This window comes from Centruroides vittatus, unplaced genomic scaffold (genome assembly GCF_030686945.1).
Source record: "Centruroides vittatus isolate TY-2023 unplaced genomic scaffold, ASM3068694v2 scaffold_464, whole genome shotgun sequence".
NCBI classification, from domain to species: domain Eukaryota; kingdom Metazoa; phylum Arthropoda; class Arachnida; order Scorpiones; family Buthidae; genus Centruroides; species Centruroides vittatus.
In genome coordinates this window covers 1327992-1343406 of record NW_027122710.1, presented here as the reverse complement: position 1 = coordinate 1343406, position 15415 = coordinate 1327992, and the positions used below count along the sequence as shown (strand labels likewise).

Below are 15415 nucleotides of genomic sequence, written 5' to 3'. Positions count from 1 at the left end.
AATACTTCAAGAAATTTATTGATGATGATGATAGATAACTTTAAATAAATTTAGATTTATCATATATTAATTTACTATTTTATCAATAATAATAACCATATTTTAGTTTTATGCTTCCTAAAACATGCAATTTACTTTCCCTATTTATTTTTTATTGATATTTTTTTTTAAATTGAATTTTTAAAGAAAATAAAATCGATTTTATTAAATTTTATTTCTCATGCGTGTGTAATAAATGTACTTTTTATGATCGATTTGTGATTTATTCTAATATACAGTAATAATGGTGACTTGAAAGAGTACATAATATAAACTTTCATATATAAAATATATTTATTTACATAAAAAAATACTTTAATATAATTTTGTATATGGAATATTATATATATATATATATATATATAATAGTAAATAATAATAAATTTTACCTTATTTTGATTTGGGAATTTGATGAATATGGAAGATGAAGTTGGAGAAGATGCTCAAGAAAATAATAAATGATGAAATAGGATAAAAGAATCATAAAAAATTTATGAAGTTTTATAATTATGCTATATATCAGGATGAAAAATGAGTAAAAATCATTTTTTATAAAAAAAACTATTCCTTCAATTTTGCATAAAATATTTTATAAATTGTACTTAAACGAATTAATTTTTTTGAATACTTTTATTCTTAATGACTGGAATTTTCTAAATTTAAAATTGGCTCGATTTTATATAAGTTTTAGGAATAAAATTATGTGATTTATTAAAAGATTACTGTAAAACCTCCATTTAACGAATTAATTCAGCGAGGGGGTGTCGTTAAATCGAAGTAGATTTTTCGAATTCGTGTTGAAAAATTGACAAGTTAATTAGTTTATCTGTTTTTACTTACGTAGATACGTTTATGTAATTAAAATTACGTTTGTATAAGAAATTTAATTCACTGAAAGGTTTTCTATATGTGCCACTGCTTATGTACTGTACAGTACGCAAACACCATGTTTCTAAGACTGTAATAAACCACCAAATATTTTTTGGAAATTACATGTTATCAACGGTGACTCTTGAACTTGCAAAAAATAACCTGTTAATTTAATTACATAAAGAATTCATTTTTAAATTAACACGGTGTTACACTCAAGTATGACGTAAGAACCGGAAATTTTGTTCATTAAGTCGAGGTTTTACTGTAATCTTTTAAAATAAATTTATTTTGAATTGTATTTAAATAAAATGTTTTGAATTTTTTTAATGGCTGATTTCTATGAAGATTTTTGGATTAAAAGTTAATAATTTACTTAAAACTGTAATCAATTTTATAGAGAATTATGTAATCAATTAAAATATATTATAAATTATTATGTTTAAAATTTACTCTTTAAAAAGTACATTTTAAAATATTTTTTTGAAAGTTTTAAAGCTTATTCTAAAAATTTTAGTTTATTTTTATTTAAAAAATAATAAAATATTAAAATGTTATACGATTTATTATAAATTATTCTCATGTTTTAAATTTTCATTCTTATAAATTTTTATTCCCTTCAAGTTGTAATTGAAATTTCTTTTAAGTTTTATAATTTTTAGAAATTTTGATTCTGAAAATTTTTTAATCAAAACTTAAGTCAAATGTATAATTTAAAAACAATAATTTTTGTATTTGAAAATATAATTTTTTATTTTTAAAGTTTAAGTAACACGAAACCATTCTTAAACTGATTCAAGCACAAAAGAATAAAATGAAATATTATAAAATGAAATTTGAAAGAAAATCTGTAAAGTAATAAAACGAAAATTTCCTAATCTATTGGAAGGAATCAATCCAAAAAATTTACAAAATTCGATTGAGATATTCACATTTTATTATATATATATATATATATATATATATATTTTATTATTGTTTTTTGGGATTTAAGAAGCTTTTTGTATCATTCGATAAGTTTTTTGAATTTATAAATCCAAATGCGCTCAGATTTATTTTATTTATTTTTTAAAACATTTTTTGAACCAGACACAATTTATCGTTATGTAATTTACAGTTTAGTCGATTTTATTTTATAGAAGATTATCTTTAAAATAATAATAATAACGAACAATTATTTATTGTGAAATCGTCACAATGCCGGGCTGCAATTTTTAATCATAATTTCAATTTATTTTATTTAAAATATATGCTCTCCACCCCAATTAGTAGCGGCTTGCTCCTGTACATCGTACTTTTCCTTCAACAATAGAGTCGTGCAGGTCATCCATCTAACATCTTAAAGGGGAAAAATTTTGAATTGAAATAACATGACTTCCAGTTTGCACCAGAAGCCATATATATATATATATATATATATATAAAATTTCGCATATATAATATATAAATTTTGTGTGTATATATATATACACACAAAATTTTATGTATTTTATAAGTTTTTGTATAATATGGGCCTCCTACCCCCTAATATTTTCGTATCTGCTCTCCACTTTCATCTGTCTAAATTCATGCTCGAGATTAAGGAAAGACAAACAGACGGACGACAGTGGGAATTTGTAGGCATACAATTTTTTTAAAATTATAGCCTAATAATAATAATAATAATAATAATAATAATAATAACTCTCCCGTGGTCACCACCTGGTCGTGGTGGGAGAGCCCAGTAATTTTACTGATCCATAGGGCAATGCAGGCTGGAGCATAAGCTCCTGGTAGGGACACCCATGCCAGTAAGGTCTATGGGGAGAAATGAAGCTAAGAGTGACCACACCCACATTCTGTGGAGATATTTATTATGGTAATAACTAGATCAAAGTGTGATACCGGCTCGGACGTCGCCCGGGTTAACAAGGTCCGCGTTCGTGGGTTAGGCAGAGGCTCACGTTCGAAAAATAGGCCACAGTCTCCCTTGGTTACCGGTGGCGAAAGCAGCACCGGCCCAAGCATGGCTACTGCAATGCCCTCAACAGATGTGAGGAACCTACCCAGCCTTGGTGTTTCTGTGGCAATGCATCCACAGACCACAAAGGCTGGAAAACCACGCCAACGGATGAAATGGACAGTAGAAATGAACGAGTTTATCATCCGTAGTTACTACACCATCACAAAACTCGAAACAAACATGACAGCATACAGACAACAACTACACCATAGATTCACACAACAGTATCCTCACCTCACTGTCACCGAACAAAGGGTTGTTGATCAAAAAAGAACAATTATACACAACAACCTTATTCCACAAACAACACTTGAACTTATCAAACAACAGGTTGCTGATCAAATACATCAACAGACAGAAACATCTAACATTAATGAAGATCATGTAACCTGTCAGGATAATCCAGCAACAAGCATTGATAATAACACACATACAACAATTACCACTAATGATACTACAGACATTTCCTCATCCATCACTGATAACATAGACATGGATTTAGTTAATACACTCTCACATATATTTCAGGAAACACTCACTAAATATACAGGCACAGATCCCACACAACGACCACGAATACCAAAAATCAACACGTCAAAGGAAGTAGGAAAAACACTAAATTACGTAAACACTCACTTACTACCACACTACATTCATTCAATTTCTACACTCGCAGACATTCATACATTAGTTTATGCTGGAGCAGTCACAGTAGTGACACACCATGGGCTGAAAGTACAATCACAGACAAACACACAGAAAACAAAATTCTATCACAAGCCTGCCTGGCAGAGAAGAATAGAAATACAAATAAATGACATTAGACAGCAATTAGGCAAGCTGACACAATACGCTAAAAACAACATAACACCCAAATTAAGGAAACAGCTCAAAAACATTTTCAAGAAAATAAAAACACACACAAAACATGAACATCACAACACACACATTACAGAATACATTGATACACTAAAACAAAAACTTGCTGCCAAAGCACGTAGACTCAAACGATACAAAACATGTACACTACGAAAACAACAAAATAAATTATTTACAAACAATGAAAAACTCTTTTACAGACAAATCAATAACAAAGCAAACACTGTTACACAGCACAGTGGCACACCAACAGAAGAAGAACTCACAACATATTGGTCTTCTCTTTGGTCCAGTGCTGTCACGCACAATGCTGATGCAGGCTGGATCGAGGAGGAGAACAGAAACTTGCACAACATACCAACTATGCCCTGTGTTGAAATAAGCATACATGATTTCCAATACACTGTTAACAGAACACACAACTGGAAGACACCTGGTGTAGACAACATTCACAATTTCTGGTACAAAAAGTTTACATCACTGCACCAGGAACTAGCTAAACATCTAACACACATCATCATCAATCCACAAGACATGCCAAATTTTCTTACCCAGGGCATCACCTACATGAAACCTAAAAACAACAATACCACAGACCCCACACAATACAGACCAATTACATGTCTTCCAACACTCTACAAATTATTGACATCCTGTATCGCAAACAAAATATACAAACACGTTGAAGAACACGACATTCTAACAGAACAGCAAAAAGGTTGTCGTAGAAACCACAGGGGATGCAAAGAACAGTTACTCATAGATTCAGTCATTCTACGGCAAGCACACAAACAACACAGAAACATACACATGGCATATATAGACTACAGAAAAGCATTCGACAGTGTTCCACACAGTTGGCTGCTACATATTCTACACATGTACAAAATACATCCATCACTCATTGCATTCTTTCAAAACACTATGCAGCACTGGAGAACAACACTACATCTCAGGGTTAGTAACACTTCCATACAAACAAACCAAATTTTTATTAGGCGAGGAATATTTCAAGGAGATTCCTTGAGTCCTCTCTGGTTCTGCTTAGCCCTGAACCCATTATCCAACATGTTAAACAACACGCAATATGGTTACAATATCAGACACGAAAAAACAACACAGTTTACACTGTCACATCTCATGTACATGGATGACATAAAACTTTATGCATCCACACAAAAACAACTTCATCAACTTCTACAAATCACACATTCATACACCAAGGACATACAAATGGAATTTGGCCTAGATAAATGCAAAACAGTTCACATAGAAAAAGGAATCCTGAAGAAAGAAGATTTTGCACTTGGAAATGGAGACATTATTGAATCCATGGAAGAGGGCGAGTTCTACAAGTATTTAGGATTCCAACAGGCCAAACTAACAGAACATACACAAATAAAGCAAAGATTAATTAAAGAATACCAAAGTAGGTTAAATGCTATTCTCAGAACAGAGTTAAATGCAAAACACACAGTTAAAGCAATAAACACATATGTCATCCCAGTACTCACATATTCTTTTGGAGTTATACATTGGACTCACACAGATCTTGAGCAACTCCAAAGGAAAACAAGAACAACACTTACTAAGCATAAACAACATCATCCTAAATCCGCCACAGAAAGATTAACCCTTCCACGTAAAGATGGCGGACGTGGCCTGATTGACATAGTTAACCTTCACTACAAACAAATACAGTCACTGCGAGAGTTTTTCTACAAAAAACAAGAAACATCACAATTACATAAAGCAGTAACTCTAGCAGACTCGAATAACACACCATTAAACTTACACTCACATCATATGAACACAACACAACATATAAAAAGCATAGACACCATTAAGCAATCGTGGGCTCGAAAGGCACTCCATGGCAGGCATCCTTATGATCTGGCCCAGGATTTTGTTGACAAAACTGCGTCAAACAGCTGGTTAGCTCGGGGATGCCTCTTTGGGGAGACGGAAGGATTCATGATTGCCATACAGGATCAGGTCATAAATACTAAAAACTACAGAAAACACATACTCAAAGATGCAACACTCACAAATGACACATGCAGAAAATGTCACATCATGCCAGAAACTATACAACACATCACCTCTGGTTGCAAGCTCTTGGCACAGACAGATTATTTACACAGACATAACCAAGTAGCAAATATAATACACCAAGAGCTTGCAAAGAAACACAAATTAGCAGACATCCACGAACCATATTACAAATACATTCCACAGACAGTATTGGAAAACAACACGCACAAAATGTACTACGACAGAGCCATAATCACAGATAAAACAATTTACCACAACAGACCAGACATCACACTCATTGACAAACACAATAAAATCACATACATTATAGACATATCCATTCCAAACACTCACAATATACAAAACGCATGCACTGAAAAAATTAGCAAGTACACAGAACTCGCCCAGGAAATAAGGCATCTGTGGAGGATGGATAAGGTGCTTATTGTACCTGTTGTTCTCTCCTCTACAGGTGTCATACCACACACACTACACAAAAGCCTGGGCACATTACAATTGAATAGAAACACATACATCACACTACAGAAGGCCACTATATTGAATACATGTCATATTGTGAGAAAATTCCTGAATACAGACACACACACTGATACACTTCTTTAATTTCTGTTTTGGTTACTATGCCTTGACTTTGGTCCGGCATAGTACACAGCCACCGGTGTTAACCGAGTATATCTCACTTAACCCAACATAATAATAATAAAGTAACATTTTCTTTAGAAGTTATAGTTTAGGTGGAAAATTAATAATAATACTGTTATAATTAATAAATAATCAAAAATTTTATTAAATTTAAGTGTTTTTAATTAACTTTTTATAATACAATAATTAACCATTATTAATTTTATTGTCATAATTCTTTTAATAAATCTGTGATAGTACTTCCATTAGGCATAATTAATTTCTAAGAATTTCATTACTGCTTTATAATATAAAAAATTTCAGTAAGATTAACTTATAACAAATATGGGATACAGAGTGATTGAGAAAGGTGAGGAGAGAAAAATGAGGCCCTTTTCTCTTCGAAAACTAAAAAAATATATAGAAAAATTTAATAAAACAAATATAAACAGATTTATTTTTAATCACTTACCTACAGTTTAATTTATATCATCTACATTTTACATAAAAACTAAACGTTGGAACGTCTCTGTGATCAGAATTCAGGAGAAATGTTCCTGTATCCAAGTTTCAATATCTTATATATATATATAAAATTTTTTATTAAAAATTCCCTTAATTTGTCTCTCATACAGATAAATTTTTAAGATTTTTTCCTCAAGTTTATTATTTATTAGAATTAAAGTATTACTTTAAGCGAAATGAGATAATACTAGAGAATATTTCACTCTTTTACACATTCTAAAACTTAGTTTGTCAAACCAAATTGAATTTATTGTCTAAGAGAAAATCGTTCCTTCATACGGGACTATTCTAAAAAGAGTATCAGTGAATTTATGGTTCTATCGTAAACCTATTTGAACTTAAAAGAAAACTGCTGTCTAGTTTCGTTGCTTCTACAGTCAGCTCTGAGTGAGTTATGCAGGAAACAGCTCTACAGGGCAAGCGTATCATTGTGGCATCTGATATAAAGGAATAGTTACGGGGGAAAAACTGCTTTGAAACCTATTCTTAACAGCAAAAATACATTCTTGAGATTAAAGGAATTTCATACAATGAGAAAAAATATTGTTGAAATATTCTAAGTTGATATCTAAGATAATTTCATAAAGTCGATCTTAGTGATACCCTAGCATCTAAAGCACTGAATCAACAACAACAACTATTCCACTGAGATGCAAATCCATTTGCCTCCTAAAGTACGAAATTACTTTAATATTTTCCTATGATATTAAAGTTTTGATAAAATAAATTGGATTTTACCGTATAAAACAAGGTATAAAAAATCTTGGATATTTTTCTTTATGATGTGCTTAATCTATATTCAAAACTCACACAAAATTAAAAGTTTGTAAATAAAATACATAATTTTAATTATAGTTAAGCATTATTTCTATAAAATATTATTCTGTACTGTACATAAAGTATCATCTTTAAATAGAAAACGAATGTCATGTGGATAGGCAAGATTTATTTTTTTTTATTTGAGATAAAATCAATTTCCATTAGATTTACAAATTCAATGATACTATTTTCAGAATAGTTCCATAATAAAGAGCAATTTTATCGTAGACAAAAATTCAATTTGTGACTAGACAAAATTTCATTTTAAATATTATAAAAAAAAGATAATAATTACTAACTAAATTGCTCTTATTATCAATAAGATTTTTTTCTTTTTTAAAAAATAAATTTAAAAAATTTATGTAAAATGTTTTTAAGAATGTAAATTCATTTTTATTTTAATTTTATTAGAATTTTCTATGTATATAATTGATAAGTACTTAATTATTGTAAATTTTAAATTGCTAACTTCAGAATGTTTCAATGAAATTTTAACCAAAAATTCAAATCATATATGGAATTAATTATAAAATAAATGTTTCAAAATGAAAATTCCAATTAAAATATTGTTTTTTAGTCCTCCCACATAATAAAATATAAATTTATAGTTTATAACAAAAAATAAACAGAGAAAAGAATGATACAGAATCCAGAAATAGCAACATTCTATAGGATCAGATAAGTTTATAGGAACATAATTTATAAAAAAAGGTTACAGAATAAATAGTTAATGTTGTAAAGAGAATATATATATATATATATATTTCAATAAGGATAGCAAGTGATATGGTTGCCAAAAAATGTAAAGGATGGAAGGCAATCCTGAAAAATTGATCATGATTTAGGATTATCAATTTTACCAATCTGAAAAGATAACTTCCTATTGATGTATGGATAAAAATGCAATTTGAATCTGATCCTTTCTTTTTATGATATTAAGATGATGTAGGACTTGAAGTAACAAAATTTCATGCTATGTATCTAATGCATGGTATTCCTGAAAAATTTCTACTGACATTGAAGATAAAGTATAATATATTGAACAGAAAAATATATTTCAGAAGAAAAAAATTTATTTATTTTTAATTAAAAATTATCAAAATCAAATAAATATATAAAAATTAATTATAACCTGTATTTTAATGCTTATTCTTAATTAAATTTTCACTTAATGTATAAAACTTATTAAAAAAAAATATATATATATATATAATATATATATATATATTATAATTATTTATGGAGTAAAAATAAAATAAAACAAAATTTATCAAAATTAAAAATAAATTTAATAACAAATTAAACTTTTTTCCCTTTTTCTCTTAATATAAAATACAAAAAAAGTTTTGTGTATGAAAAAATTCATGATTCACTTGTCTAACAATTTTTAAAAAAATTTCTTTACAGAATTTAATGTTTTTTTTAAAAAAATATATTTAAAAAAAAATAAAACAAGAAAGAATTTCACGTTTGAAACAAACGTGACCTATAAACAGTTGCGTCATAAATAATGAAAATAGAATTATGGAAAAAAAATGTCAAATTAAAAAAAAGAAAAAAAGATACATCCTGTAAGTCTGACCAAAAGAAGAGAAAGAAAAAATAATATAAACATTTAAATTTTTCGTAAATAAAAAAATGATTTATTTATATTATATATTTATTTTAAAAAATAACATTTAAAATAACACTAAAGTCATTAAAACTATAGAAAAAAAATTCTCCGGCTAAAATTCAGATTAAGACATGAAATATGATACATTATTAAGCAGTTGGAGTAATAAAACACAATTTAAATTTTCGTATAATAAAGCAATATCAATAAATATCATTATTTAAAACCGTTACTTTAAATAAGAATTAAAGTATAAAAAATAGAAGGGATTAAATTAATGATTTAAATAAATAAAAAATGTGTATATATATATATGCTAGGAAGATTTCGTGCTATCAGATTTACGATATAAATAAATATCGATTGTTTAACAGATAGGGAGTGACGTGCGATCTGCCATCAAAGACTGTATCAACAACGTCGGATGACAATGATGGCACAGACTATACTATTAAAGACACAAACGGACCTTCGTCTTCGTTATCTCTCAGCATGGTCTGAAATGAGTTCGCTTTAGGGAAACGCATTAGTTGCAAGCTTATTGCTCCCTCGAGGATTGTTGATAGATGAGAAAACGGCTGCCAGCTCCTTAGCGTTTTCCACTTCATCGCCTTCAAGCAAATTCTTCTTGTAAAGAGGATACAATGACAACAAGGACACATTCATTACTTGTTAGCCAAATTATACACAAGAAAACTTTATATCATACATCGATGATATTAATAAAATAACTTTTAAATTCCTTTTATTTAATTATTACAAAATCTCGTTTGTTAGCTTCTGTGTACCTTTTTAACAGGAGGATGTGTCACTAGTTTGTGTGTTAAGTGTAGAAGTTGTGTGATAACAATTATAATGTAAGTTAAGATAGATTATTCAATTGTTAGAGAGTTATTAATTAAGATTTGAGATTTTCTTTGTTCTATACAGATGTTTATACTATATATATATCGATATATAAGGGTATATTCACTACTTGTTAGCAAGATTATGTAGAACAAATCCTTTATAATGCATGGGTAATTGGAAAAAAAGACTTATAAATTAATTATTTAATTATCAGAAACTATATTTATAAATTTTCTTAGCTTTGTTCGGATAGACATTCAGAAGGGCTCATTACTTAGTACAAAAAAGCAATCTTTATAATATGCAGATAATTATTTTAAAAAATTACTTTTCTAATAATTACATAATTGTTGTTAAATTTTATTGTTTATTTAACTCGATGATTAAAATAATACATTAAAAAAATTTTGTATAATTTCCAAATGTAGAGAATTAAAAAACAATGTATCGTCCTGTAACTGGAGTAATCCATATTACGATAATAAATGATTTGATAATTATATAATTCATTTTAATTATATTAATTAATTTTTAAGGCTTTTCGGTTCTATACAAACAGACAAACAGACAGATAGGAGGAAATATTTATTACTTGTTAGCGAGACTATTAAGAGGGGAAACCTTTGTGATGCAAGGATAATTGTAATAAACTACTTTAAAATGGATTATTTAATAACCAGAAATTATGTTAATTATTAGAGACCAGTAATTGTGGAGTTTATGGATGGATAGACAAACAGACGAGCTGAAAAAAGGGGGAGAGAAAAGCATTGTTATTTAGTTTTTGTTGAGATGAAAAATTCGCATCAGAAGATAATTCGTGTATATGTTTACTGATTAGTGTAAATTATCGAAATGATTAATTAAGTTGAACAAAATGAGTTGACTTGTTTCATTTTATAAATGTTTTCATAATTAAATTTGCTTATTGAAAAAAAATATATATATAAACATATTACTGAATTATTTTAGTCAGAAAATCTCATAAGTTGTTACTTGAATATTTTCTTTTATTAAAATAAAGAATAGGATATACAAAAATAAAGTAGTGTAGAATAATTATTGAAATTTGTAATATATTATTAATTATTTACTAGAATATTTTAAAAAGTAGTAATTCAAGTAAATTAAATAGTAAAGGTATAAAGGAGCAAAAAGAATAAAAAATAAAATAAAAATCAAGAAAAGATAAAATAAATTGTGTGCAATTAATGGGAATTTCTCGACTACGGACAGACAAACGAAACGATTGTATAAGTTCATTTATTTATTTTTTATTAAAAAACAATGCAAAATTACCATAAAATGACTTTTTAAGTGATTTAAGTAATAAATAATTTATGATTTAACTACGAGATGTTTTCTTAAAACTTATTTTTTTAAATGAAAGTTATCGGTTTTTTAATATTTTTAAAACTTTTTTATTTCATTTTTTAAATTTTTAACAGAGTAAGAGATATTTTATTCGAAAATTATTACCGTATGAAAATATTTTTTTAACATAAAATTATATATTTATAAATTATTTGTGAACTTTTTCAGGTAACTTATAAATAAATTTAATTAAAAATTAAAATATTCGTTAAACATTTAAACGTACGAAATATATTTTTGTAGTTTGAAATGTATAAGATGATTAACACATTAAAAAATAACTTATGTTGATGTTTATTATTTATTTTAAAAAAATATTATTAATTCTCTGAATTTAGTTATTCTTAATCATAAAAAAGTTTTTAAAAATTTTTAAGTAAATTCTTCTTATAATTTTTTATGATATCTTTCTAAGTAATTTCTGGATGAAAGTACACGCAATTTTAGTAGAAGAATTCTTAAAAATTTCATTTAAAATTATTTATTTCATAAAAATAAATACAAATAATTAAAAATTTAGGAACTATTTCATTTTTTAAAAATATTTAAGCATAATTAATACAAATATTTAACATTTTTATATAGATTTAATAAGGTTACATACATTACTTTTATTGCTAGTATTTAAAATATAGAAACTAGTATACTCTTAACAACACTTAACGAAATTTAAGAAAAGGGAAAGAACGAGCGAGGAGAAGGGGGAAAAAAAACATCTTTTCAGGGTTGAAAGCTCTTAAATCGATTCCCAGTTAGGTCCAATGGCTTTTTTGTCCCCTTCTAGAATAGCTATAAAGGCCTCCTCAGCCTCCTATCGAATGTATACCTGATCTTTTCTGAGATAGAAGCAGCTGGCACAGATCTCGACATCATGTGGTACTGTTAGCAGTAAAGTGGTCAACCAGTTCTGGTTGAAAAGGGCCTTAAATAAGTTAGGGATAAAAAATATGGTGACTAGTTTTACACGTTGTGAAGTTTTATTCTATATATTCCTATATCACATATACTGTATAAACTTGTTTTTAGGACAGTAGTGATTTTATATATATATATGAAAAACCTTTCTAACTTTATAAAATTTTGAATTTATAAGAGTGTTTTTATATATATATATATATTTTTCGACTATATTTGTAAATCATTTTATGCTAAGAGTATAGAAATCAGGAGAGTAACTAATGATTTATACGCAATTTTCTACACGTAAAATACAAAAAAAAGTGTATAAATATTATAAAATATTAAGTTTTAGAATACAAAATTGCATTAATTATTAATCTAACGTTTAAAATAATATTTTTTTTCTAGTATTAAATATCAAACTAATCAGAATTTCTATTGATGGAAGAAAATATGACAGCGCTATTCATTGGAAACAAAAGGCTTTCATTATATTCTCGTAAAGATAAAAAAAAAGAAACACCTTTCTTTAAAGATAGCTAATTCATTGAATCAATCAATGAATTTTAATGCTTATAAAATTTCTGAATCGATATGAATTATAGCACATTGCTGTAAGGTGTACGATCTTACTGTTATATTATTTATGATACGTGAACAGATGTGTACTTTGGTATAAATATTATTTAGTTATTTAAATGAAAATTTAAGAATATATCTAAATATATATATATATATATAATTTTTTATTCTTAAATAAATAAAACTAATACTTTAATTAAAATATATATTTATTTTATAATAAACAATTAGTTGTCAATTATTACTGTTTTACTTCTTTTCTATGTAGTGTTTATAGGTGGAAATTATGATTTATGAATAAATATTTTAATATATTTTTTTAAAAAAATTATTAAAAGTTTATTTTAAAATCTTAAATTATTTACATTAATTTTACAGTCGAGCTTTGTTGCATATTTAATATATAAAATGCTATACTATATAAATAAAATGTATTTTTTAAATGTAAAGTAATAATTTCTTTTTAAAAATTTAAATATATATTTTTATATAATAATTTTTTAAAATTTTCTTGAATTATTTAAATTATTTAAGTCAAGGTTTTCTTGTATGTTTAATACAGAAAAAAAGAAGAAACTCATTTAATTTAAAAAATTGTCATTAAAATAAAAAGCAATAATCAAAAAATTCGAAAATATATTATTATAATTAATTTTAAAACACTTCAAAATTTTCTCTAATTGTTTATATTAATTAAATTTAAATTTTTATTACGTATTTAATAAGCAAAATGATAGAACAAAGACATTTAATTAAAAAAAATGCAAAACACCAATTTAAAAAGATTACAATTTATTTTGTTAAATTAATTACGTAAATAAACTTCAAAATTACGTGAATAAATTTTTACTTTTTATTTTTTCCATATAAACTTATATTGATTGTTTAATTCAGCAATAGATCACGTACTAAACCTTTTATGAATAATTTATAAAGAAAAATATTTTCAATTTTCATATTTTGATTAATTAAATATGATTATTTAAATTCGATTAATTGTTTTCAAAAATTTATTATTATCATCATCATTATCATCATCTTTATTATTAAATAACTCACATTTAAATTGTATTATTGTAAAGTATTTAAAATAAAATAATGCAATTAATTTAAATTGCATCATTTGAAATTTAGTTTTAAAAGTTAAATTAAAAATTTCTTAAATGATTAAAGAGTTTTGTATTAAATCAATTTTTAAATTATTAATATTAATATTATTATTTATAAAAGATGATTTTCTTATCATTCTTCCAAGAAACATTTTCTCTAACATTAGATAATATTATTGTGATTGGTCAATTAAGTACATATTACCCTTGAAGGAGCAGGTATTGTATTGAACAATCAATGACGTTGAATAAAATGGCAGCAACGATTTCTAAGTTATAAGAAGGATTAAGAAAATATACTTACAAGGAGAAAGAATTATGTAAAAATAAGAAAAGATTTCAATAATATAAATTGAATTACATTAAACATTCAGCTTTACTTTGATGAGTGGATTAAAGGCATTCCAGCAATCTGTACCTGTAATCACCCATATTAATTCATATATTATTATTTTTCTCTTATGATGAATGGATGGTTGACGATTGAATTATTTATATAAAAAGAGAATAAAAATGTAATAAATAAATAAATATATATATGTATATATTTAATTTATATAATTTAATTTTATTAATACGCAATTTACTATAAATGCAAACATAGTTAATAATGTATATAATGAGGTTAATTAGTTTCCATTCATCGAAACACCATTCGATAAATTGTTATAAAATGTTCTGATTGCTTATATTATAGAATATTTTAAGAAAAATATATATGTAAAAAAATAACAGTTAAAAAAATGATAGAATAATAACATTTCTACGTAATGATAATATTAAAATTAATTCTACTAGGCGTTACTTACTTGACACGCGAGTTACGATAACAGCTATTGCTATCAATATTATCATTTCTTGATATCGAATTCTTTCCATCCTAAGACACGTGCACTTGTGTTAAGGTTTTGTGTCACTTCATCATAACTATCCACATCACTGCTTGATAGTAGAGCATGGTATGGAAGTCCTGTTTCACTGCACCCTCTAAACTAGCGAGCGCAGTCCATTGGTGCGTTGGGTGGAGACGTCAAGCGGTCGATAAGACATTGCAAAATCTTATCTTATACTGTAATCTTTCTGTTTCTAGTACAGAAAAAAATAAAAAATAATAAAAAAAAACATTTAATTTAAAAAATATATATTATATAAATTATTAAAATTCAAATTATCCAA

At 26.4% G+C, this 15415-nt stretch overlaps 1 protein-coding gene across 1 annotated transcript in view; it reads right to left on the bottom strand.

The window, feature by feature from the left end:
- Positions 1-15211, bottom strand: part of LOC136989333 (uncharacterized) — a 55780-nt gene extending 40569 nt beyond the window's left edge. The window contains exon 1 of the mRNA XM_067287463.1: positions 15049-15211. Within this exon, the coding sequence (XP_067143564.1) occupies positions 15049-15118 (70 nt within the window). The 5' untranslated portion in view covers positions 15119-15211. The remainder of the gene's footprint in view (positions 1-15048) is intronic.
- Positions 15212-15415: the final 204 nt, after the last annotated feature.